This window comes from Lissotriton helveticus, chromosome 10 (assembly GCF_964261635.1).
Source record: "Lissotriton helveticus chromosome 10, aLisHel1.1, whole genome shotgun sequence".
In the NCBI taxonomy this organism is placed as follows: Eukaryota; Metazoa; Chordata; class Amphibia; order Caudata; family Salamandridae; genus Lissotriton; species Lissotriton helveticus.
This window is the reverse complement of record NC_136071.1, coordinates 713,715,696-713,739,516: the sequence shown is the minus strand read 5'-3', so window position 1 is coordinate 713,739,516 and position 23,821 is coordinate 713,715,696. Positions and strand designations below refer to the sequence as shown.

The following is a 23,821-nucleotide window of genomic DNA, read 5'->3' as shown; positions in this document are numbered from 1 at the left end:
AAGTAATAAAGAAAATTAAATGGGGCGTGCTGGTGTGGGACGGGACGGTGGTGGGTGCGGAGATGGTCAGTGGTGCTGTCGGGCACCGGAGGTAAATGTAGAGTGAAGCTTCTGCTACATGGCGCCGCCCGCACACGCTTTGTGGCAGGCGCGTCTCACGTGCGGGTCCACAAAGCAGAATCTGCAAGAATCTGCGCGTGCCCCGGTCTGTCTCCCTTGAGAGGCATCTCAACAACAATAGGTCTCGAGAGCGAGACCTAAAAAGTGGCTCATGTTTGTAAATCGGGGCCGTTTTGTAAAATGGCAAATGTAGATGTTATACACCTAGCTTGGTTCTAACCCAAGGCAGCAAGTAATACAGTCACTATCCAAATGATAGATTATCTGCTAGAGGTGCTGCCACTGACTGCCCTTCTGGGCGATGTAAAGTCAATACCTGGACCCCACGAGACGATTTGGTGTCATGGCTCTACTATTTCCAAACAGTGACAATTAGTGAGAATTTCATAATTTTTCCAATACTATTTGATAGGGAACGCTGATCAAATTGTATCCTCTAAACATTCTCTTTTGACTTTTATTAGGCTTTGAAGGACTTTTATTATTCTCTGAATGAATGCTTGTAATAAATTACTGCAACTGTCATGAAACTGTGAAAAAGCTTTTTCTATGTATAAGCTTAAATTGGATAATCGTGTTCCAGCAGGAATGATAAATCAAAATCTTCAATAGCAGTACTGTGTGGCCTAGACAAATCATGTGTGACAGGACAGGCACCTTCAGCCAGACACAGTAAAAATAAACGGTCCCTTGTTTACCTCAAGAAAAATCACCTATTCTGTGAGCTCAGAAAAGGTGACCAGTTTTTAGATAGAACTCTGGGATGCCTTGAAAACTTAGGTACAAGGGTAGAACTGTATTAGATACAATCTTCCCAGTAGATATGCTTTGATAAGAAGTGACTTCATTCTATTTTTCGGACTAGTGAACGTGATTATGAAACTGGAGGCCAGAACTTCAGGAACAATATTAAGACATATTTTTGTCACTGACACGGCAATGAATGACACAAAAGAGCGTTGCATTGAGAGGTTTATGAAGAGGTACAGATTCAGGCAAGATGTGGCAGGAAGCCATGAATTTTTTATTAGGTTAGGGACCGGGATGAGAATACATGTCATGTATAACTCCCCTTTACACACCTGCTATTTTTTGGGCAGCTGAAAGCAAGGACAGATTATTTGGGGGGACTTTTGTTATTCTCTAAATGATTCAATAAGTGAATTCAAATAATTAATTTGGAAGTTAACTTAAGTTACTATGGTTAGGAGGACAATAATGTTTCAGATGTATGCAGCACAGCTAGTCACTTCCACTTCCCTTTCCTGGTGACAGAACAAGGAATAGCCGCCTCTAGCCTGCTAAATTGCACAGAAGGGATACACTGAGAGCCCCACCAAAGTTTCAAGCCTCGTAAACACGATAGCTGTGGAAGAGAAGAGAAATCAGACTACTCCTATTCTGGAGTAATACCTTTGTCCTGCTTCAGTACAGAAAAGCGGGAGAAGCAATAACATGCAAAATCTAAGAAATGAGAGTGGAATCATTACTAACTGGTGAATTGGGGTAGAGACCATGAAGTCAAAGCCAGTTACTAGCCCAATTCACGTAAGAAGATTTGGGGAATTAGTCAAACAACGACATTAAAGTACATTTCCTGGTGAAGGAGAATAGCCTCTTCTATTTTCCTTTCACCTACCCTGTAGGACTGAGCAGTACTTTTCATTTTCTCTCACTCTCATTTCTGCCCAAGCACTAAAGGCCTTGCTGTTAGATTGTCAAAACTGTTCACTGGTATTTGATTTCTCCCAACTGTACTGTTCTCTGTTCTTCCCAAGAAATAAGATGGCCTGAGAATAGAAATTATGTTCTAATCCCCACCACGCGGTCTTAAAAACTACCAATGCCCTGGACATGGCCTCAGAAGAGCAGAAATGGAATGCAAGCTAAAGCACCTCCATTCACGGTTAAGACTGGAAACTGTCTCTACGACTACATGCATGATACCGTATTAGTTAACACACGAAAATCAGAAACTGGCCCCGTCAGGCCCATTGAAATTTAGAGAAAGCAACACTGAACCACGAAGGGGAGGGTGGTGGGGGGAGACAAAACCAGGAGGGAAAAATAGATACATAAGAAGTCGCATCACATGGTGTAAGAAATTGGGTTGTTGGGTGACTGGCGTATGAGCCCTGGTCAAGCAGCCACATCAATCCTCATCTGGGTAAGGCACAAGTAAATTACTAGGCCCACTAATAGTATTTAATTTTCAGGCCCTGGGTACATGCAGTATCACTGTATTATTAACTTATACGTGAATTAAACATGCCAAATAGGTATAAGCCAATATTACCATGTTTAGAGGGGGAATCACCAGCACTTTAGCACTGGTTAGCAGTGATAAAGTGCACAGAGTCCTAAGGCCAGTAAAAATGGAGGAGGAAGAAAAAAAGAAGTTTGAGGGAAGACCACCCTAAGGCTAACAGGTCTAACTTGTGGGTAGCATAATATCAATGCAAAGGTGATCACTGAAATATTAACGATCTTCCCCTCAAACTCCCTGGTCAGAAAGTCAAAGAAAAACGTAAATTTGTTGAGGGAAAAGAGGAGGCGATCTGGTTGCACATTTATTAATGTCCGCCATAAAAATAAAGGGACAGAAGGCAGAAAAAGCATAATAGTATGCATGAGGGGTTGGCAGTATTCACAAGGGACAGAGGCAGAAACACTTCCTTAACGCATATTAGGTGAAGAGCAACACCCCATAATAACACAAACAATGGAACTAAATATATTGCCAAGACAAAGGTAGAAGGTGGCTTGCAGCCTGATGGAGAAGGACGTTTGACCATTGACTTCCGACACAACCTCTAAGTTTAGCAGCTGAAAAGTGTACCTGAATCCTCCACCAAGTCTTCAGAGCAAAAGAGAATCTGATGGAAATGCAACCTGGAACCTGATCATCCTAAAAAGCCAAGGGGGTCTTCAGAACATGCAGGACTTTATCGGACTTCTAGAGCCCTACCCTGAGCAGTGCTTGGAAACCCAAGAAAATGCATTGCGGCGAGCCTCCATAATGCAGCAAGCTTGACAAGCTTGACAGGGAGACCATGTAGAAATGTGTAGCGCTGGGGAGAAATGCAACCTAGGACACTACAGGACCCCTCAACACTGAACTCCTAGGGAACCTCAAAAATCCCAGGCCCAGGCAGCAGGGGTAGCCAAAAAGAACTGGTGAGCCAATTGGACCATTGGACTGATTGAAGCGCGAGTGTCATTCTATACAAAATAAGCTAGTGCCACAGTCCTTGCCCCGAGTCAAGCTGGTGCCCGCAGTGGGGAAAATAAATGAAAGAGCTCAGTGTGGATGATGGGAAGACACCATGGCACACCAACCGTGCACTGGATCAGAGGCCTGGGAAGCAGACCCAACCCTCCTTTGGGGCCTAAACCACATGAGCTGAAACAATAAGACTGAAGCAGTATATCTATAGTAAGTCTGCTAATCTAGTCTGCCCCTGCATGAGTAGTCGTATGCTGGCAACCAGATCTTAGCTCATCTGCTCCTTACCATGTGCCATAACAGATGTGGCGGTGCACAGAAGACACAACGTGTGATAGTTGAACTGCTCTATTTCCAGTCCATGCAAGAGTATGAGAGCCACAGCTAGGAGTTTGAAGTCCCCATGATGAAGTGGTCTACTTCATGGGGACTAGTCTGCAAAGTGTAACCAGCTTTAATGTAACTGTTCAAAAGGCTATGCTGACAACCAGTTCTCTTGCCCTTGAGATTCATCTTCTCAGAAACAGGCAGGGCCCTTAGCCAGGGATTCCTGACTCAGCCCAGAACATAACGAACAAACCTCAGAGGGAGAACTGAAAGCAACAGCCTTGAAAAACAATTTGTAAAACAAAGTGGAGCTGCAGAGGGAACGTGAATGATTGAGATGGGTCCCCATGCTTTCCACTAGTCATTGTTGAAAGCGCACCCCTTCTAAAGAGACAAGAAAATGTTACCTTTGGAAGAAAAGGAGGACACTTTAGGTGCCTTTATCATAGGTGGCCAAAGCTGAACAGTCAAAGATAAAACAAACGAGGGTGAAGTAAACAGAGTGAGGAGTAAGAACACTAAAAGTGGAGGGAGGCAGGGGTGAAAATGAAAGAGCCCTCAAGAGCAGGACACAGATTGAGCATATAAACTGCCCGCCTAGTTCTACTGACACTCAATATGATGCAAAGTAAGATAAAACTTCAGAGCAATCTTCTGGTTAATCCTACTTCATAAATTCTCCAGTACTCTGGTGTACCTCTCCATAACTACAACAGTACAATATGAAGGGTACAAGTAGGTAAAATATGCCCCAAAATGTGCAAAATGTTTACCTATTTTACCTAAAAAAACAAAGGCCAATTTGAAGAATTCCAACAAGAGAAAATAATACGGAACAGCATGATCACATGAACGTTTTATGATCTTTTTCTTTCAGGATATCAAGAAGGGAATGCCCACAGTGGTATCAGATGCCAGGAAGAGCCTGCAGGGACCAAAACCAAAATCGAGGAGCTCGGAGAGTGGACTGTTTTTAGAAGTATTTATGTCTGAAAGATTAAATAAATAATTAAAGATTTGGTCAGGGATCCGTTTTGATAGGCCTGATTATCATTCTCCATGAAAAATGGGAGAATGTGTAGAACAGATTGTGTAGCAATAAAATTCAAATTAGGGATTTAGGTGCAGGGAGAGAAGATAGTCAGTCTAGTCTAACTAGACTTCATTCATAGAGTTGTGCATGTGAGACCCACATAAACTTCTCAAAGACATTATCACAAGAAGGCACTATTTAAAGGTGAAAGAAGAGATAATGGCCAAAGTAAGATAAGATGAGAAATACAGAGTCAAGGCTCAACTGTTTCATCTACACAAGGCTATTTAAACCATTAGTCTGCCAACGATGCAACAGTTTAGATCTATCATAAACGCTTCACAACCACAAAGTGAGATGTCAATGGGAACACAGATTCAGACCCTTCTTCCAATAGCAGGAAACAAGGCCCATGGTGAAAGCATCTGAAGCAGCCCAACACATTTTAAGTTCTGGACAAAAAAGAGGCAAGGAAGTGGACATAAGAAAACAAGCTACTTACCTGTAACTTTGGTTCTCCAGTATTTGAAACTTTCATAGATTCCCATGCTTGTATCATTCCCCGTCGTCAGAATGGGAGTCCCCGGTATACATAAAATAGCAATAGAAACCATTACCAAACAGAACCTTAGCCTAGGCCCATTCTTGTTTTGCAACCTATTCACCTTTTTTTGTAAAAGAGACCAAAAGAAATGAACAACCAATCAGATTAGCCTCACCCCTTAGCACCCTCCTGAGAGAAGCTCAGAACCTCAGATTTTCATAGACGTTGTGTAACCACACCACTGAAGATGGAAGAGGATGAGCTTTTCCAGGGGAGGAGGGTGGGTTTACATGGGAATCTATGAAAGTTTACAATACTGGAGAACCAAAGTTACAGGTAAGTAACTTGTTTTCTTACTCCAGTATTGGATCTTTCATAGATTCCCAGGCTTGTATCAGAGTAGATAGCAGTTATCAGCACATTTTTGGAACCATGGCCAATATAAAAACCAAGAACAAAGCAATAGCATATTCACCATAATGACATTTTCAATGGTCAATAATGTGTAAGAGCCGAAAAAACAGTAACATGGAAGGAGGGATGAAAGGGAAAGCTCACCACTACTGAAAGAGGTTCCTCAGGACTGCCTGGCCGACTGCTTTGTCACTCTGCGTTGCAGAATCCAGGCAGTAATGCCTTGTAAACGTATGTAAACGTATGGGTACTGCTCCAGGTCGCTACCCTCCAGATCTCCAGGGCAGGAACTCTGGCAAAGAGGGCTGTCGAAGAAGAAATCGCCCTTGTGGAATGAGCATGGACTCGACCTTCCACTCATGGCTGACCGACTTCAGTCTGCTGCGCATGTCCCCTGCTTTGTTGAGAACACCTGGAAGGTGTTCCGCCTGGAGTGAATCTTCCTGCTGGATTGCCCATTCCCAGATTGTCTGGGCTTCTTGTGACAACAGTCGAGATCTAGTGCTGCCCTCTTTGTTTATATAATGCATGGCCATCGTGTTGTCTGTACGTATTAGAACGGCAGACTGCTGTATCCATGGAAGAAAGGCCTGCAAGGCCAGGCGAATCGCTCTGAGCTCCAGCAGATTGATATGTAAAAGACGATGCTGGGGTAGCCAGTGGCCGCTTACATGAAGGTCTTGTAACACTGCTCCCCAGCCCTCTAGCGAGGTGTCTGTAGTTATTATGTGAGTATTCGGAGCGATCCTGAAGGACAGACCCTGAGAAATGTTTTCCTTGTTCATCCACCATGATGCGGCGTCCTTCATGGCCAAGGTAACTGAGATCTTGTCGTCAAAGGATCCGTCGACTTGGCACCACTGCAAGTCTAACTCCTCCTGGAGTGGACACATCCCCAACCTGCAGTGAGGAATCAGAGGTATGCAGGAGAAGATGGACCACAGAAGGGACTTGTAGAGGCAAACTGAAAGTGACTGTTTTCTTAATAACCGGGAGGCCATGAGCATCACATTTTCTTGCCTCTCCAAGGTCTGGAAAGCTTTGTTTATGGACGTGTCCAGAATGGCTCCTAGAAATCTGATTGTTCTGGATGGACGGAGAGAAGACTTTTCTCAGTTGAGAGTTAGTCCGAGATTGACGAACAGGCGTGTGCATGCTGTGACTGATTCTTATGCTGCCTGCCTTGTAGGAGGTTTCAGTAACCAGTCATCCAGGTAAGGGAAGACCTGATGCTTTTGTTTTCGAAGAAAAGCTGCTACCAGAGCTAACACTTTTGTAAAAGATCCGCTGAGCAGATCGGAGTCCAAATAGTAGAACTTTAAACTGAAAGTGGATCTTGGCTACTGTGAAGCGAAGAAACCTCCTGTGAGCTAGATGTATGGGTATGTGAAAATAAGTGTCCTCTAGATCCAATGTGGCCATGTAATCCCCTGAGTTGAGAAGATGAAGGATGTCCTGTAGAGAAACCATCCGAAATTATTGTTTGATGAGATAGGTGTTGAGCTCCCTCAGATCTAGAATAGGGAGCCATTTTTCTAAAGTTTTCCGGACCAGGAAGAACCGGGAGTAGAAACCCTTTACCAGCTGAGAGATAGGGACCAGTTCTAGTGCTCCTTTGAGGAGCATTTGATGGACCTCTAACCGTTGAAGACGGAGATGTTTTGATACAGTGGCACGAGGGGGCTTGGATGGTGGTGCTTGGACAAACTCCAGAGTATGGCTGCATTGAATAATCTTCAGAACCCAGCGGTTTGATATTATTTGTTGCCACTTGTGGAGGTAATTTGAAATTCTGCCTCCCACTAATGTTACAGGAGGAGAAGGGACAGTAGTCAGCGCCAGCAAGTCACTATTGACACTTAGAGGCGTCTCTGCCTTGGCGTCCTTGTCTCTCTCTGTTGTTTGATCGAGAGAAATAAGAGGATTGAGTCTGCCGCTGATTGTAGTTCGGCCGGTAGGTTTGCGACTGGGAGCCATATGAGGAATATCGCAGCTGTGGATAGCCTCCTCTGAATGTTGAGTTACCTCTTCCTCTGGCTCCTTGGAAGGGAACCTTGTTGGTACATCAGAGTCACTTAGGATTTTGCTGTCTGTGTCTTTTTTGATGTCCTGGAGAGCATCGTCAATATGTTTTCCAAAAAGCGCTTCCCCATCAAATGGCAGATCCAGGATCTTGTTCTGGACCTCTGGACAGAACAATGTAGCCTGTAGACAGCCTTGACACCGAAGGACAGCTGCGCCCACCAGGGAGCGGAACGCCGTTGTTGCAATGTCCATAGCTCAATCAATCACTTTAGCCGATGTTACCTCTCCCTCCTGAAGAATCCTCTTAGCCTCTTTTGTCGCATCTTCAGGCAATTGGTCTAGATATGGGGAAAGATTGCATCACATCTGGCGATCATAACAACCAAGAATCGCTAAAGCGTTAGCTCCTCTAACCAAAAGACTAGACATGGAAGAGAATCTCTTGCCCGCATTGTCCAGGCGTCTGCCCTCTTTATCTGGAGGCGTTGTGAGAGGAGCTGAAGGATTCCTCGACTTTCTCTGGGCAGACTGAGAAATGACAGAGTCTGGTTTTGGATGACTGACCAAGCAGACCGGACTATCCTCTGGAGCCTTATATTTCTTCTCAAGGTGAGGTAAAACTGGAATCACCATAGCAGGATTCTTCATCACTTTTACCCCTCATCCCAGATGTGACCAACTATTGGGATAGAGTGGACCAATTTCCTGTAAGGCTCCTTGAAGTAATAGAGGAAGCATTCAGACTGCTCCGTATGTATGGGCAGTTCAAACCTCCTTGAGGCCCTCTCCATCAAATTTTGAAATACCCCATGTCCGCAGGGGGGGAATCAAACAGTGCTGGTGCAGGAGAAGCCGGTTCAGGAATGACTCAGTCATCCCACTCTGTGTCAGTATCTGGAACTGCTCTAGTACCCTGGTCTTCATCAGAGGTGTCATCATGAATGAGAGACAAGACAGGAGGTGCGTAATGATCCCTTAGTATTGGTGAGATGTCGGCAATTGGGGGGTAGCAGGCTGAGCAGGAGGAACAGCAGTATCTGGTACCACCGCTGGAATTGAAGGTTGAATCACAAATCTCCTTCCATAGTCCACAAGCATAGATTGCAAGTCCACTAGTAAGGAGTAAGGCATGGAAACTATCTCCTGCTGATAGTCCCTTTGATAGTCACCTTGATAGTCTGAGGAAGGATCATAATGCTGCTCATCTCCGTAATCCCCCATCGAGTCTGTGTCCTGACACTTGACGTATAATTGAGAAGGGCTATTCGCATATGCGAAAGGACCATCATCTTCTTCAGAGTCCTCTTCTTAAAGAAGAAGTGCCAGAGGTAGAGGAGTCACCCTCCTGGGGGTTGTCATATCTGGTGTGATTTGGCGCTTCTTAAGAGAAATTGTAATTTTTTCCGCTGTTGATGAGGTTATCGACGGGGCCGTCGACAACGATGTGAGAATCGTCGACGATGAAAGGGACGTCGTCGACGCACCCGTCGTCGATACCGTCGACACCCCAGCCGCCGTCGTAGTCGTCATCGACATGGTAGCCATCGCCACCCTCATCGTCGACATTCTGGTGGACGCCGCCAGCGCCATAGACGACACAGGCACCACCGGCGTCGAAGTGGTCGACGCGAAACTCAGCAATAGCCCTGGAGACGATGAAACCACCGCCGACGATCCAGTCGACTGAGTCATAGATGAAACAGAAGATCGGGACTGTACCTTAGATGCTTTCGTCAACGGAGTCATTGACAGCGTTGTCTACGAGGGAGCTTTTTTCATTGATTTCTCCTCAGAAGAGAGTGAAGAGGGCTTTCTAAAAGTCTTTGAAGCCGCAGCAGGAGAAGATGGAGGAATGGAGCAGGATTTCCTCTCAGTCATCACTCCTTTAAACCGTCCTTCCCTCTCTTTTACACCTCGATGAGGAGATTCGCCAGGACTACGCCCTTCAGACCTATGAGAGGTCTTTTTTAAGGCCTTACCAGGACGTTCCTCAGAAGGTGAAGGGGAGACTCTACTCCTTTTTGCTGACCTTCTGGAAGATGTTGCAGAGGCTGTGTCACTATCACTGGAGACTGGTTCCTTCCTTGACTTAAGCTTCTGGAGCCAGGTCAAAAGGCATCTTTCACGATCTCGTAGGGTTTTTGTTGAAAAAGTGTGGCATATTTTGCCGTCTGCTGCCTTGTGGTATGGATACAGACAGTAAATACAATCCTTGTGCTTGTCCTCCACATACAACCTCTTCTTAGCACAAGTTGCGCAGGCTTTAAAGAGAGCTTTCTTCTCCTTATCAGACATCTTGACACAAAGTCCAAATCGGTGTTAAAGAAAAAAACGTTGAAAAAACTGTAGATTTAAGGATAATAGGGGAAAAACTGAGCAGAGCTCAGTGGAGACTCCCTAGCACAACGTGCGGTAGAAAATCTGAGGTTCTGAGCTTCTCTCAGGAGGGTTCTAAGGGGTGAGGCTAATCTGATTGGTTGTTCATTTTTTTGGTCTCTTCTACAAAAAGAGGTGGATAAGTTGCAAAACAAGAATGGGCCTAGGCCTAGGTTCTGTTTTGGTAATGGTTTCTATTGCTATTTTATTTATACCTGGGACTCCCATTCCGACGACGGGGAATGATACAAGCATGGGAATCTATTAAAGTTCCAATACTGGAGTAAATGGCAACTCGGAGAGCAGAGAAAAACGACTGTGGCAGAAAGTAGAGAGGATGCAGAGCGACTGATTTCTAATTAAACACTAGGTAGGAGGAAGAAAAAACAAAAGGGGCCCTTAAACATCTCAAAAAGATCTGCGAAAAAACAGATGAGTTGAAGTAAAATCCCACACGAAAAGCCTCGTGAAGAAAAAACAAGTACTTATAATTCTAGTTCTGCATTGAAGGAATAATTAAAGTCATAAACATTTAATTATTTCTGCACTTGTGCAGAATACCAAACACGTTTTAGTACAGGAGATTTGTCAAAGCATCTTCCTATAGGCTGTGATAGCTAGACTTTGCCACATGTAACTGCCATGGTAGGACTGGCTTTTCCTGGAATATAAGTAGTTGGAATCCTTCTGCTAATATCCGTAAAGATCTGAATGGATAACTAGCGAAGAAGCAATGAATCAACTCCTATAAAGTTAAACAACCTGGTGCCTAGAAAGGAAAAGTAGGTTTTAATGAGGGTCCCGGGGTCTACCCTGTTAGCCTTGGCTTAAGGAACCGACGTAATTCAGAGAAAATGCTTGTGAAGTATGTTAGCAGTAGTAAAACATAAAATGTACATAAAATTACCAAACCAATTTAGTAAACAAAGAATAAGACCAAGTGATTAAAACAACACTAAAGTAAAAGAAATGGTTTGAGGGGGATCTGGAGATAGGATTTACTTTTAAAGAAAAGCAAAAAGGGTCTGTAGAAAATAACGGGGATCTCAAAAGTCAATGTTAGTCTGAGCTGAAGGTGAATGGATCCTCTGTCTCTTTTCAGGCCAGCTACGGTGGAATAGGCATCTCGTAAAGACTGGTGGCTCACCCAGTCAACAGTTCTACCATTCAACATAGCTGTTTTTTGGAAGTCACAATGTCTCATTGGGGCAAGACAGGATGCAGTGGTTATTTTAGGCTCCGCAAGGCCGAAATGAATAAACTGAACTTAAGATCCCACTTTAGCCATGAGTTTTGATGCCAACAATTATGAGCACATGTAGTTACTTTTATGATCGTCATAATCCTTTAGTGCGGCAGGGCTAGGAATCAAAAGGACACCTCATGGTTGAATACTTGGTTTCTGAAGTCTTGCAAGACCTTCATTGCAAAAACTAAGAACAAGGAAATCTTGCCGCTCAATCATCATGCTTCGTCCGGTAGCACTGACGCTGTGTCTCGGTCATCGAGAGGTTGAAAAAAGTCCCAACTTCACAGAAAACAATAGTCATTCTTTCTGGTCACCCTGAATGCTCCCACATTTCTAAGGAGAACTTCTGGTTACCAAACCATAGACTTCAGAGGGAGACTGAATTCTTAGTCTCTGTCTTTAGCAAGGGGTCTGCCCAAAATCCAGTCCCACTGGCCTGCTGGCAGTACTTCCAAAATGCCCTCAGACCTTCCTTCGGTCTGTGGATCTCTGGAGGCCTCCTGAGAATAGTCATCAACTCTGGAGTTTCAAAATGAAGCAGGGTTCCCTTTTTACTTTCTGAAATAGGAATTACCTCACGGAATTGTTTCCAGTCTTCCTCAGATTCAAGGAAAGTATGATTTAAAGGTTATGGGAGACCCAGTTTATCATAGCCTCCAGAACCTTTTGGATACTCCAGTATAGGATGCAGAAATGAACAGCCTTACTAGGAATAATTTTTGTGGTATTTATATTACAACCCTATGTGTGCCAATCAATTAGATTTGTTTCACTGTTCAGTAAAATGCAGCAAAAGGAAAGTTTCTAGTGTGTTCCTATGCCACATAGCACAATTAAGGTTTCAAAAATAGAGAGGGCTTTGTCATTGGGACATCTTTCTTGGCCTATGCAGTAAATACACCTTGCAGAATATGCTAGAACAGAAACATGCAAGTTAACATAAATTGCATTTTTCATAGCTAAGCATTATGACTTTGGCAGCCTCCAAAGCAACCATATATAATTGATATATTTAAAGTTGGAGGTGGCTTGAACATTCAAAATAATTTAATCTGACATGTTAATACTGCTGCTTGACCTGAAGTGGTACATATCAGGTGCTGCTGTGTTACTAAAGTGTCTGATATGGTAGGTGTAAGGTGTTCCACCATGGACATTTTACTTAATCACCACTTGAGTAGTTTTATTATGGAATTAAGTTATATATGTCAAATCATGTTTTTCAATTTGTTATTATGTTTAATTATACAAAACATGCACTGGAAGGTATTTAGCAGTATTGAACAACATTTTGGATACCTAATTCATCTGGAAACCCTGTAAAAAATCTGGGAATCTGGTTTGGGGAGGACCTTAGGTTTACTATGCAGACAAAAAGACTTGCGGGGCGTGTTTTGGTATTCTAAAATCACTCAGAAAGTTTTTCGCTTTGCTGCCTAGGCCGGCTAGGGAAATGGTGACTCGGGCTCTCATCTTGTCCCGCATTGATTATGCTAATGGCTTGTTCATTGGCCTTCCAGGGTATCAGATAAAAAAATTACAAACAATACAGAATGCGGCAGCTAGGGTTCTGCTGCAAATCCCTGGGAGATCAAGTATGAAACAGCATCTATGGGACTTGCATTGGCTCCCTGTGGTCCATCGAGTCCCATTTAAGGCCCTTACTCTGGCTCATAGAGGCGTTTTGCCTTTTACGTCCCATGCAGAAGTCTTCGCTCTGCTATTCAGCGGTTGGCAGTTGTCCCCCCCGCTTCCGCAGGGTCCGCCTGGGGGGCAGCTCTCTCTCTGTTAAAGCAGCGGAGGCCTGGAAATCCCTCCCTTTGGAATTGCGTAACATTCAGGATATTCGCTATTTAAAAAACAGTTGAAGACTTTTATTTTTAATCAAGCCACCTAATCTTTGATGCTTTGTTGTTATGTCCACCAACCGCACTGGGACACTCTTGAGTGTCCGTGCGCAAAATAAATGTTTTGTAACATAACATAACATAACATACCTACTTTTTAATGCTGGCCTTCACCTGATCTTACAGTCTGTATCTCTTATTTTTGACTGACAGATATGCTGTCACTTGTGTCAAAACAATGGGCAACCACGTCAGGCAGGAACTGCCCAGTGATCTCACCCAGTCACTGATGATGAAGCTGCTCTTCTGTCAGAGTGGAAGAATAAAGCTCCACATCTAATGAACTATCTTTCTCAATAAGGTACAGGAGATGAGGGAGCGGCATACTCTGCTTTGCTTTACTGCCATTGTCACCATGAGCATTACCATTTCTGCCCCGTCACACTGGAAATTGACAAAACTCTGTGGAAGTTCCTTGAGAGAGCATTACCCACAAGGTTAGTCACTCTCTTCAGCAACGTGTTTGGCCCAGGGCTCCACAAGCTCTACCATCCAACTTTCTGTCCAGGTTGGCACTGAGCCATACTCACATCTTATACATGCCATCGCTTGATCGTCTTCATGTAGTGGGATATCTTGGAACTAAGTCTCAGCACACAGCCACACCATTCCATTTGGTTTTCTTTGTAGCATTGTCTCACCATTGCCTTACAAAGCTCAAAGGACCTCTGTCATTGCAGTAGGTGCCTACATAGCAGAACGGGTTTTGGGGAGTCAGGGTCATTTAGCAGGAATGAACAACCTTTCTAGGCAAGGCCCTGCACCTAGTGCCGTTGCACATAATGAAGGCCACATACTGATGGTTTGGTGGGGCATGGAAGTAGCCCAAGCTCTAGGCCAGAGCCTGCTTCACATGCCAACATCCATATGCAGCTGATCCAGAGACCTCGAAGCTGGCACTGGGTCTAACTGCAAGCCAGCCTCTGCTTCCAGAGCCCAGAACACATGGCTAAAGGCCATGTGCTGCAGCTTAAGTTACATGAGTGCTGGTTTCCAGACTAGTGGCAGGAAGGATTAGCAATTGGAGGCCTTGTTCAGAGCTGTGTGCATATGGCCAAATGACATATGCAGCAGCTTTGTGGAATGTGGGCTGTTAATGGCCTGACAAGAGTCCAGGCCCTGTGCACAGATCACACTGTGCATGGCTTAATGCCATTGGTATATGTGGGCATCTAGGTGTGGGTGGGTGATTGTGTGTAAATATCTGATGAGTGTGCGAGTAAAGCTGATGGTGGTTGTGTGGGCATCTGTGTGTGAGAGTCTGATGATGGTTGAGCATTGTCTGATATTCCGGTGTGTGGGCGTTGGATGGGGACAGTGTGTAGGAATTGAATGGTAGTTCCGTAGGTGTGTGATGTTTCTATTTTTTTTTTCTTTGGGCAGACAGTGGGTTTAAATTGGGTGGTGGTGTATAATAAAATGTCTACTGCACAGCCGAAAAGTGAGGATGTGGCATGAGTATCCTTAACATACAGAGCCCAAGGGCACGAGGGTATCTAATGACATCTACCCAACATTGCCCAAGTAAAGCATGGGAAATGTGTTCTTCTTCCTTTTTGACCCACCCGACCTCGGACCAATTTCATGTGAAGGGGCATTGGTGGCCTTATTCCCAGCTGCCTTGTCCAAAGATGGGGGTTCTGGAATTTTTACCTCACCCCCAGCCTTGCTCAAGAGTGGAAGACTTTATTTTTTATTTCTACCCACACCCTTTACTTGACCAAGCGCATCCCAACCCCTAAGTCCACATTGCCCAAGGACAGGAGATGCAGGGAGTGGGGCACTACTAGTCTTATACCCCCCACTTTGCGGAAGGGCATGGTTTGTCCCATTGTCCCTCCTCCCCATGGCCACGAAAGAAAGGGACACTTACAAGTTGCCCAGTGCTTTGCTTTCAATTGCAAATAGAGCGAAGGTGGCAGCTGCCCAATCTTCCGCAACATGTCACATGCTATATTTCATGGGGGAGTAAAGCAGTTCACACTTGTCCCAATGATTTGTTCACAACTACGAACAGAGTGGTTGGTTTTGTGTTGCCCTACTTCTCTATGATCCACAGCATTTAGCATGCCTTGGAGGAGTAAGGCAGGTGGCAACTACCGCTTTCCCTTTTTTATGTCTCCCTCATGCTTGAGCAAGGCATGGGGACAAGGAACATACGTCAAAACTGGCATCTGAGCAATGCCTGGGGATGGGCACCCTTACACTTGGGCAAGGAGGGGCATTGTAAATCCCCCTTGCACTTGGTGATTGAGAGGAAGGGGGGTGCTACACCAGGGCAGATTGTAGCTGAAGCAAGCTCTTTTCATTTCTTCTTGTCCTTGGGCAAGTCTAAACATCAAATACTCTTCTCAATACCCTTAAACAATGTGGTGGGGAAGGAGAACATTAAACTTTTCCTATCCTTAAGCAAGGAGAGTAAGGGTGCAAATAAAGGTTTCCATCTTTCTCAAGGTCGGAAGACTGTTTTATTTCACCCCTACTCTTCCCAAAGTATAGGATGGGGTTACATTTCGTTTGTGAAACTCTCCCATTTGAGAGATTAACAATACATGTCAATCGACAGGGGTCCTCAAGTGCACATCCTGCCCAATGGTGGGGATAGTACGAATTTGTCTTACCCCATTTCAAACTTCAATGCGCCTTTGTCAAGGCCAGTGGAGTTTAATTTTTCTTCTCGCTTTCTACCCGGCCAGGGTGGGCCTCAAATCAATTTTTCAGAGTGTGACTAGCAGGGCACCATTTGGGGGTACAAGCGGGTGGACGGCGTCTACCCACTTTTTTCACAGGGTGGATGACGTCCACCCTGCCAAGAAGTTGGGCCCCACTGAAAAAGATGCTGAATTTGTCCCGGTGTCATTTCCAAACACCAGGACACATTCAGCAGCGCCTGCACATTGTTATCTGCTTTCGATCCGCAACAACATGCAGGCGGGGAGAGGGCTCTCTTATGTCAGGCTCCTGCTGGGCCCATAACAAAGGCCAAATCTGAGGGGTCATCAGGCCTCCTTTTGTTCGAGTCTCTTGGCTGGGAGCAGTCAGGAGCCTCACACCTAGAAGCAAAGGCAGCAGAGGGGAAACAAAGGCTCACACCTTGTTAGCACTTCACACATTCTTAAGCGAGGCAGCTTTTCACTTTGTTAAGTCTCTGTTTAGGAGATATGCATGCACTGCAAGAACGTCAGATGTGTTGATCTTTCCCAGTATTTGCACAAAAAATAAATAGCATTTATATAGCACTTACTATCCCTGAGGAGGCGTTGTAATAATTGAAATATCACTATTTGTTCATTTAAAGCAGTATGGCTGGAGGAAGGTTTACGCTGACAAAAGGCAACATTGTTTTATGTGTAGCATGCAAAAGTGTGAATATTCTGCCTTAATCAGGAGGGTTTGCATGTATACTCTAAATGTGCTCAAATGTACTCACGATACACCTGCTAAACATATATGTGAGGGCTTAAGATCTGATGTCACTTCTTGTGATGCCACTTCTTGTGATGCCACTTCCTGTGATGTCACGCGCCGCAATGTCACGCGCTGTGATGCCACTTGCATACTGATTAACTAGGTTAGTCCCCCCACTTCTTTTTTAGGACTTGTGCCCTGCTGACTAGAGAGTGCAAATGAAAATTTGAAAGTACTTATGTATGTAACTCACCTCCATAACAACGCTAGATGTAAAGTAATCAGTAACATTTACTACAACCCAAAAACGGAAGGAAATAGAATTAGTCAGAACACATATACATATATTAACAGTAATAAAATTTGCAACCATCCTGGCATGAAAAGTGTGTGACAAAAAGCTAATATTTTGAGCTACAAAAATGTTTGTAGCACTTCATTAAAAATGATGCACCATGGTGTGTTTCCAGGAATGCCCAATTTACAGCACAAATTATAAGTCTCTAGTTGGATTTAAAGAAAAAATGATACACATGTGACAAACTGTATCTTCTATGGTAGTGTGTTATGGAACTTTCTTACTGCAAATCGTGAAATTAAAGTTTGAATAAAATCTTTCATTGTGCGTGAAGGTTAACCATACCTGTGGATGCAGTTCAAATTCTTCTCTGCATATCACACAAGGCTGCAAGGAGTCTCCTTGTTTTACGGACCTATGCTTCACTTTGGCCCACTCGTCTGTTGTTAAAGGTGCAGGCGGAGCCTCGACTAGTCCTAGCCTTTGAGCTTATGATAGATAGCAAAACAAATCTGGAATTAAAATTTGTCTCCCATGACAATAGAATCAAAATTAATACAAACAACATAGAAAATATCAATCAAAAGAAATGATTAAACAAGGACTATACGACTGACAACAATTAAACTTGGACGACTAACCCAAGGAATGAGTACAAGCACACTAAAATATTTTCTTTATATTATCTTGTTAATGGAAAACAAAAATAGCAGTATTATAGCTATAAGCAGCATATGTGGAATAAAAAATGTCAACAGAGGAGCTGATCCTTGCTCGCAAATAGTCTTGATAAGTAATGAAGAACTGCAAGGAAGACAATGTCACTGTATTTTTCTTACAATCTATGTCAACATGACGATTCTTGGATCCTACAGAAAGTACCTATAAATAGTTACTATTCACCAAACAGTTCAAGGGATTTTTTCAAGCAATCTGCTATTTCTTTTAATGAAAATTAACCTGTCTGGGGTTTGCCAGTTTTGATAATTTTACACCTATGTACTAAACCTAGGTCACAAACCAGTAGGTATATTTTGTTGCACATCACTGGTTGGCTAGGCATTTTCGTGATGCGACTGATGTACTAATCAGTAACATCACAAATGCTAATTCAAAGGAGATCGCAAACAACTCCTTTCTTGTTATTATTCAAGAGGCAGGTGGCATGTTTTGACTCCCTGAGAATGCTCGTGAAGGCAGGGAGGGAGGCTTCTGAGGGACAGCAGCCCTTCAGCCTTATCTGTGAACTGATGACTCCTATCTGCTCTCTCCCTGAGGCCACCCTCCACCATACACAAAGTGGAAGCTGTTGCAGGGGTCTGCTCCCACTAAAACTGGATACTATCCAAAGTTGGTGTCGAAGTTTGTTCAATGATTTACGACCAGAGTTGCAATCTTAAGCCACTGATACATGCACTCAAAATAGGAATTAGGAGAGGGACGCATTTCACTCCCCTTTTCTTTATGATTAGTAATGTATCACAAAAAAATCCCCATGAAGAACTTTGACTACAAAATACCTTTAGTACATTGAGATTGCTGATTTTGCAGTTGTAAAGCACTGCAACCACATCATCAGTCTGTACAAGGGACATTTAGAATCCACCATGATGTGTTCTACGGTTACCTCCATCTTTTTCACAGTGTAGTGTTGTGAAAAAAATCACAAAAAAAGAAAGTCACAAAAAGCAGATGCAGCACCGTATTCTGAAAATAAATAGTTTACGGCAGCAGCGTAAAAGGCACATATTTCAGTAAAATAGTTTTCGGGAGCTTTCAGTTCCCATTGAGATCTTCACAGAGCAGACTACAACATGGGAGACAGCACTTAGCTCCCATTGCTAAAACCAAAAAGTGATGCTCTATTTGGCTCAAAATGAAAATAAGCACTATCAATGCCATTAAGCCTAGCTCATAACTTAAAGTGCTTAATCAGTAACCAGAGGGTTTAGGCACTCAATAACTTGTCGTACATATGCAACTTGTCACTAAAACCCTTGTTTTTTAGCCCTGATACAGAAGCACACTCTTTTTCAGGCAGATGTGCATGTGATTAGGTGAAATAGCATCATTGAAACGGGAACAGAGTCAATGGCTGAAGTGGGCTGACCTATTGCATAATACAACATTTGGTTATAGACAGAAACAGGACGTGAATGATAACTGAAAAGACCACCAGTGGCTGAAGAGGGCTTACCCTATGGCCCTGATTACGAGTCAGAAAGAGCTTGATTATGGTCTGGAATTCTGCTTTTTTCCAGGCCCTTTTTTCCTGCTCCCGTTTTTCCTGGGTGCAACAACAATGGACCCAGTTTTTCAAGCTGATGATTCTGACTCAGAATTTGAATGACAACAGCTTTGTCCCTCTGTCCGTGATAAGCATTTTCTTTGGAAGGAGGGAGCATGCAATGCTCCCCCTGCCGATGCTTTTTTCCCAGTTTACACCTTTCACCTTCTAGCTCCCTTCTAACCCAAGAGAAGCTACTGAGCCCTTTCCTACCTACTCAGAGCAGGTGGTAAATGGGAACATTAAACCCCTCAGAATAGGGAATGCAGTGAGGTATTCCGGACAGTAATTTTATGTTTGTAAAGTTATTCTTTATGTCGAGAGGTAAAACTCATAAAAGGTGGAATGCCCTATGGAGATACTGGCCATTAAAGGAAATTTCCACCACTGGGAATCTCAACATTGAATTACCCCTAACTCATAATCAGGGCCTAACTAGGTATATTTCTTTCTTTAGATTTTTATTGATTACAAGAGCCAGATCCAAAACGCACTTTAACACACCCAGCTAAATATTCAGTACAAAACTGCAAATGTGTGCAGAATTACTGTTGTCAACGCAATAAGAGGGCCTAGGAAGGATTATCACAGTGCAAATATTCTATGCCCAGGGTTTGTCACAGGATGAAACCAATACTAAACATTTGCCTACAACAGTAATCTGTGAGATTTCTTGTAGCAAAATACCAACTACATACAGGCTTTCCCACAGTGCAGTAACAATTCACCTGTAAAGTCATATGGGCTTTAATATATGTTTCACTATAAAAAAGTGTGCAACACTGCCTTTGCTGTAACTTTCTGTTCTAAACAGATTAGACCCATAACATCTGGGATACCTTTTTGCAATGAACCAATTATTAACCATATCAAAGCCTTATCACAATATTCGCCTCAGGCCTGTTGTATTGAGAATAAGATTTCTGCCAAGACAACCATGAGGCATACATTCATAACTACAAAAATCTGTAAAAGGTCAGATTTGGCAACATGATATACAAGATCTTCCTACAGGAGGCTAATGAAGATTATCACAGTGCAAATCTCCCAAACCTACGGTTGGTGGGGGAGGGGTTGGGGGCTGGGGCGGTTTGAAGCTAACAAACCCAAATGCATTAAATAGGATAATTGGCGAGATTACATGTAACAAAGAACGTACCTACAGACTTTAACACAGTTTAATACCAATGGTATGCTTTTCACAATAAAAAAAAAGGACTTGCCTACTGCCTTTATTATATTTTAAAAGTTTTATATAGCGCAAAAAAGACCACATTACATATTTGCAGTTAAGAAGGTACAAGCAGTGGAAAGCATATCACAACCAGAACAAGAGACAAACATAACATATCATAACAAACATAATAGATCGATAAAGTATAAGTGTAAACTAGCGAGTCCTAGGATGATTGGGATCTAGCCCAGAAATGTCTTCATCAGTATCTCTTTAGCTTCCCTTTTGAAGGAAGCCGTGGAATAGTTACGTCTTATTTCAAGTGGGAAAGAGTTCCAAATTCTTGGTGCAATACCTGAGAATGCTTGATTGTAGGTTTTCTTTTTATGGAATTTCGGTGCTTGATCAGTAAAGGGCTAGAGCCCCTAGAAGATCTAGATCCCATAGAGAGCTCACATTTTTGCGCAAGATATATTGGGATGTTGAAATGTAAAGCTTTGTGGGTCATGCAAGCAATTTTTAGATGTATCCTTGCTTCGTATGGTAGCCATTTTAGTGATTTCAACTCAGGCATGATGTGATGATAGCGTTTGGAGCCTTTAATGAGCCTTGCAGCAGAGTTGAGAGAGGCCCTAAGTGGTGCCCTCTTCGATCTAGGTAGGCAACAGAGGGTTGCCCTATCATAATTCAGTTTAGAGATCACTAGGGCTTGCACCACAATCTTGAAGTCATTGTGGGGTAGGAACGGTTTTATTTTCCTTAGGTCTCTCAGTTGGAAGTTCGCTCCTTTAGAGAGAGCACTAATGTGCCTTTGCATGTTCAGATGCTTATCTAGCATAATTCCCAGAGAGTTCGCGGAATCAATGATGTTTGGAGGGCAGTTGAGAGTTGTTAGATGATGCATCCATTCTTTCAATGTCTGGAGACTGTTTGGCTTGGGCGAGAAGGAGAAATTCTATTTTGAGAGTGTTTAATTTCAGGTGATTAAGAGTCAACCAACTTTGAGTTTCCTGAAGAGTTGAGATGAGGGACCTGATATCCTCAGGGGAGGAGACTTTCAGGTACAGTGGAGTGTCATCAGCATACATGTGATAATGGATGTTGGACAATTTAAGGATTTCTGTTAGAGGCTCCATGAACAGCTTGAAGAGGGTGGGTGAAAGTGTGGACTCTGTGCCCCCCCCCTGCCCCCAGAGTGAGTGGAGCGGGTTTTGACAAAGCCTGATTCATCTTGAGTCTTAGTGTTTTATTGTGCAGGAATGAGGAGAACCAGTTTAGCACAGTCCCCGATAGCCCCATCCTATGCTCCAGTAGCTCGATAAATGTATCATGTTTGACCGTATCAAAAGCTGACAATAGGTCAAGGAGGATCAAAAGGCACGATTCATTTACGTCCAGCATTCGTAGAGCATCATCAACAATGTGGGTAAGAGCGGATTCCTTGCTATGACCCTTACGGAAGCCGGATTGGAATTTGTCCAGCAATTTGAATTGTTCAATGTGGCTAAGTAGCTGGGTAATTAAGCATTTCTCTAGGAGCTTAGCCAGAGTAGGAATGTTGGAAATTGGACGAAAATTGTGAAGGTTAGTATGGTTTGCCGTCAGTTTTGTAAGGATGTGGGTGACCTACCCAGATTTAAGGCAATCTGGAATCATACCTTGAAGCAGAGAGGCATTAACTTTCTTCGTCCAAAGAGGGAGTATAGATGATCTGATCTCATTGAAGAGGTTCAATGGCAAGGGATCGCTGAAATGGTTGGATGGTTTCAGAGGGGCCAGAGCTTTGAGAGTGGTGCTTTTATCCACGGTTCGGAATATGCTCCAAGAAGCAGTGTTTTTGGGGGGAGAACCAGAATGGGTGGCACAGAGGGAGAATAGGCGACAGGAAGATTCTCCAAAGCTGCCCGTAGTTCCAGTTCAATCTTTGTTGTCTTTTCATGAAAGAAGGTGACATGTTCCTCACAATTAGGCTGCGAAGAGAGTTCCATTGAGGGAGGGTTGGGTTGGCTGTTTGACTGAAGCTGGAGATCAAACACTTTCTTTGGCTTGCTCTAGTTGCTTTCTGAAGTAACTAGCTTTAGAGCACCCGATGCTTTTGTTGTATACATTTCTTAGAGATCTCAGCTGAGTGAGATGGTCAAGGGAGGAAAACGATCTCCACAAATGTTTCACCAGTCTCAGATTTCTTCTTTCAGTATTTAAGCTATCATTATACTAAGGTTTGGAGATTTTGGAGGGTATTCTTTTTAGCTGTAGGGGTATCATTGATTCTAAGATGTTAGTCATAGAGCGATTATAGTGATCTGTAAGGTCGCCGGCATCAGGCATGTACAGAGGGGAGGAAGCAGGCTGTTATCAATGCGGGAGGTCAAATCATATTAGTTATGTTTCTAAGACTTCTTTGCCAGTGCCTGGGTTTCTTTAGCTGAGCTTATTGGGTCTCACCAATTCTGTGATGAGGAAGGAGATGTAATGGTGGTCCGTCCAGTCTTGGGGGCGATAGCTTGAAGTTGAATGGAGTTGATCTTACCAATGACCAGATCTAAGGTAGCACCCTTGATGTGAGTAGGGCTGTCACATATTTGAGTGAGGTTCAGGTCTGCTAGGAAAGATTTGAGGCTATTCATTGATGAGTCATTCATGTTAACCAAATGGAGGTTAAAGTCTTCAAGGAAGATCTGGGTGCCATGACACACCGCGCTCGATGAGATGATTTCCATAATCTGTACTAGGAAGGGGAGATTGTCTCGTGGAGGGTGGTAGAGCGTGTGGTATTTGCAAGCTTGCCTGTTGTTGCACGAGACCTTGAAGCACAGGTATTTGCATGACGACAAGGACTCCGAGTGCAGTCGTCTAACTGATAAATTGTTATGATGTATACAAGTGATGCCTCGACCTTGTCCACCCTATCTACCTGGCCCGATGATGTCAAAGTTAGGGGGCACTAGTATGTCATTAATGGGTGCAGATGAACTGTTAAGCCAGGTTCCAGTCAACACTAGCATGTCTGGACCATGAGCAAGGATGAGGGCAGCAATGTCAGCAGCATGACGTACTGCTGATCTGCAGTAGAGAAGCATGCATTTAAGCTGTGATTTGGGATCATTTGGGGGAGGAGTAGTGGTGGGGACATGAGTGAGGTTTTTCCTATTTAAGGATCTAGCGTTTACTGGAGGTTCTCGAAATAGGTCAGAGTGGATCGCTTCGATTTGGCACAGATTCTCCGTGTTAACAGCATATGATGGGTCATAAGAGAGAAGAAGGGTAATAATATTCTTATCTTAAAGTGGGTCTTTAACTCTGCAAGGCCGAGAGGGGTCATTAGGATGGGGTGAGGTTTCCCGTCTGTGGTGTGTATGGGCCACTTGTGATGAGGTAACAGTAGGTAAGGGATGCCTCGGGCAAGATTTAGAGGGATGTGTGAAGTTGAGGC

The 23,821-nt window shown here is 43.6% G+C and overlaps 1 protein-coding gene across 2 annotated transcripts in view; it reads right to left on the bottom strand.

Annotated features, from left to right (window-relative positions):
* The window catches only part of RNF32 (ring finger protein 32), a 359,225-nt gene that overhangs the window by 244,929 nt on the left and 90,475 nt on the right, over positions 1–23,821 (bottom strand). For both annotated transcript variants that reach the window (XM_078664354.1, XM_078664353.1), the window contains exon 4: positions 17,273–17,415. In XM_078664354.1, the coding sequence (XP_078520480.1) occupies positions 17,273–17,415 (143 nt within the window). The remainder of the gene's footprint in view (positions 1–17,272; positions 17,416–23,821) is intronic.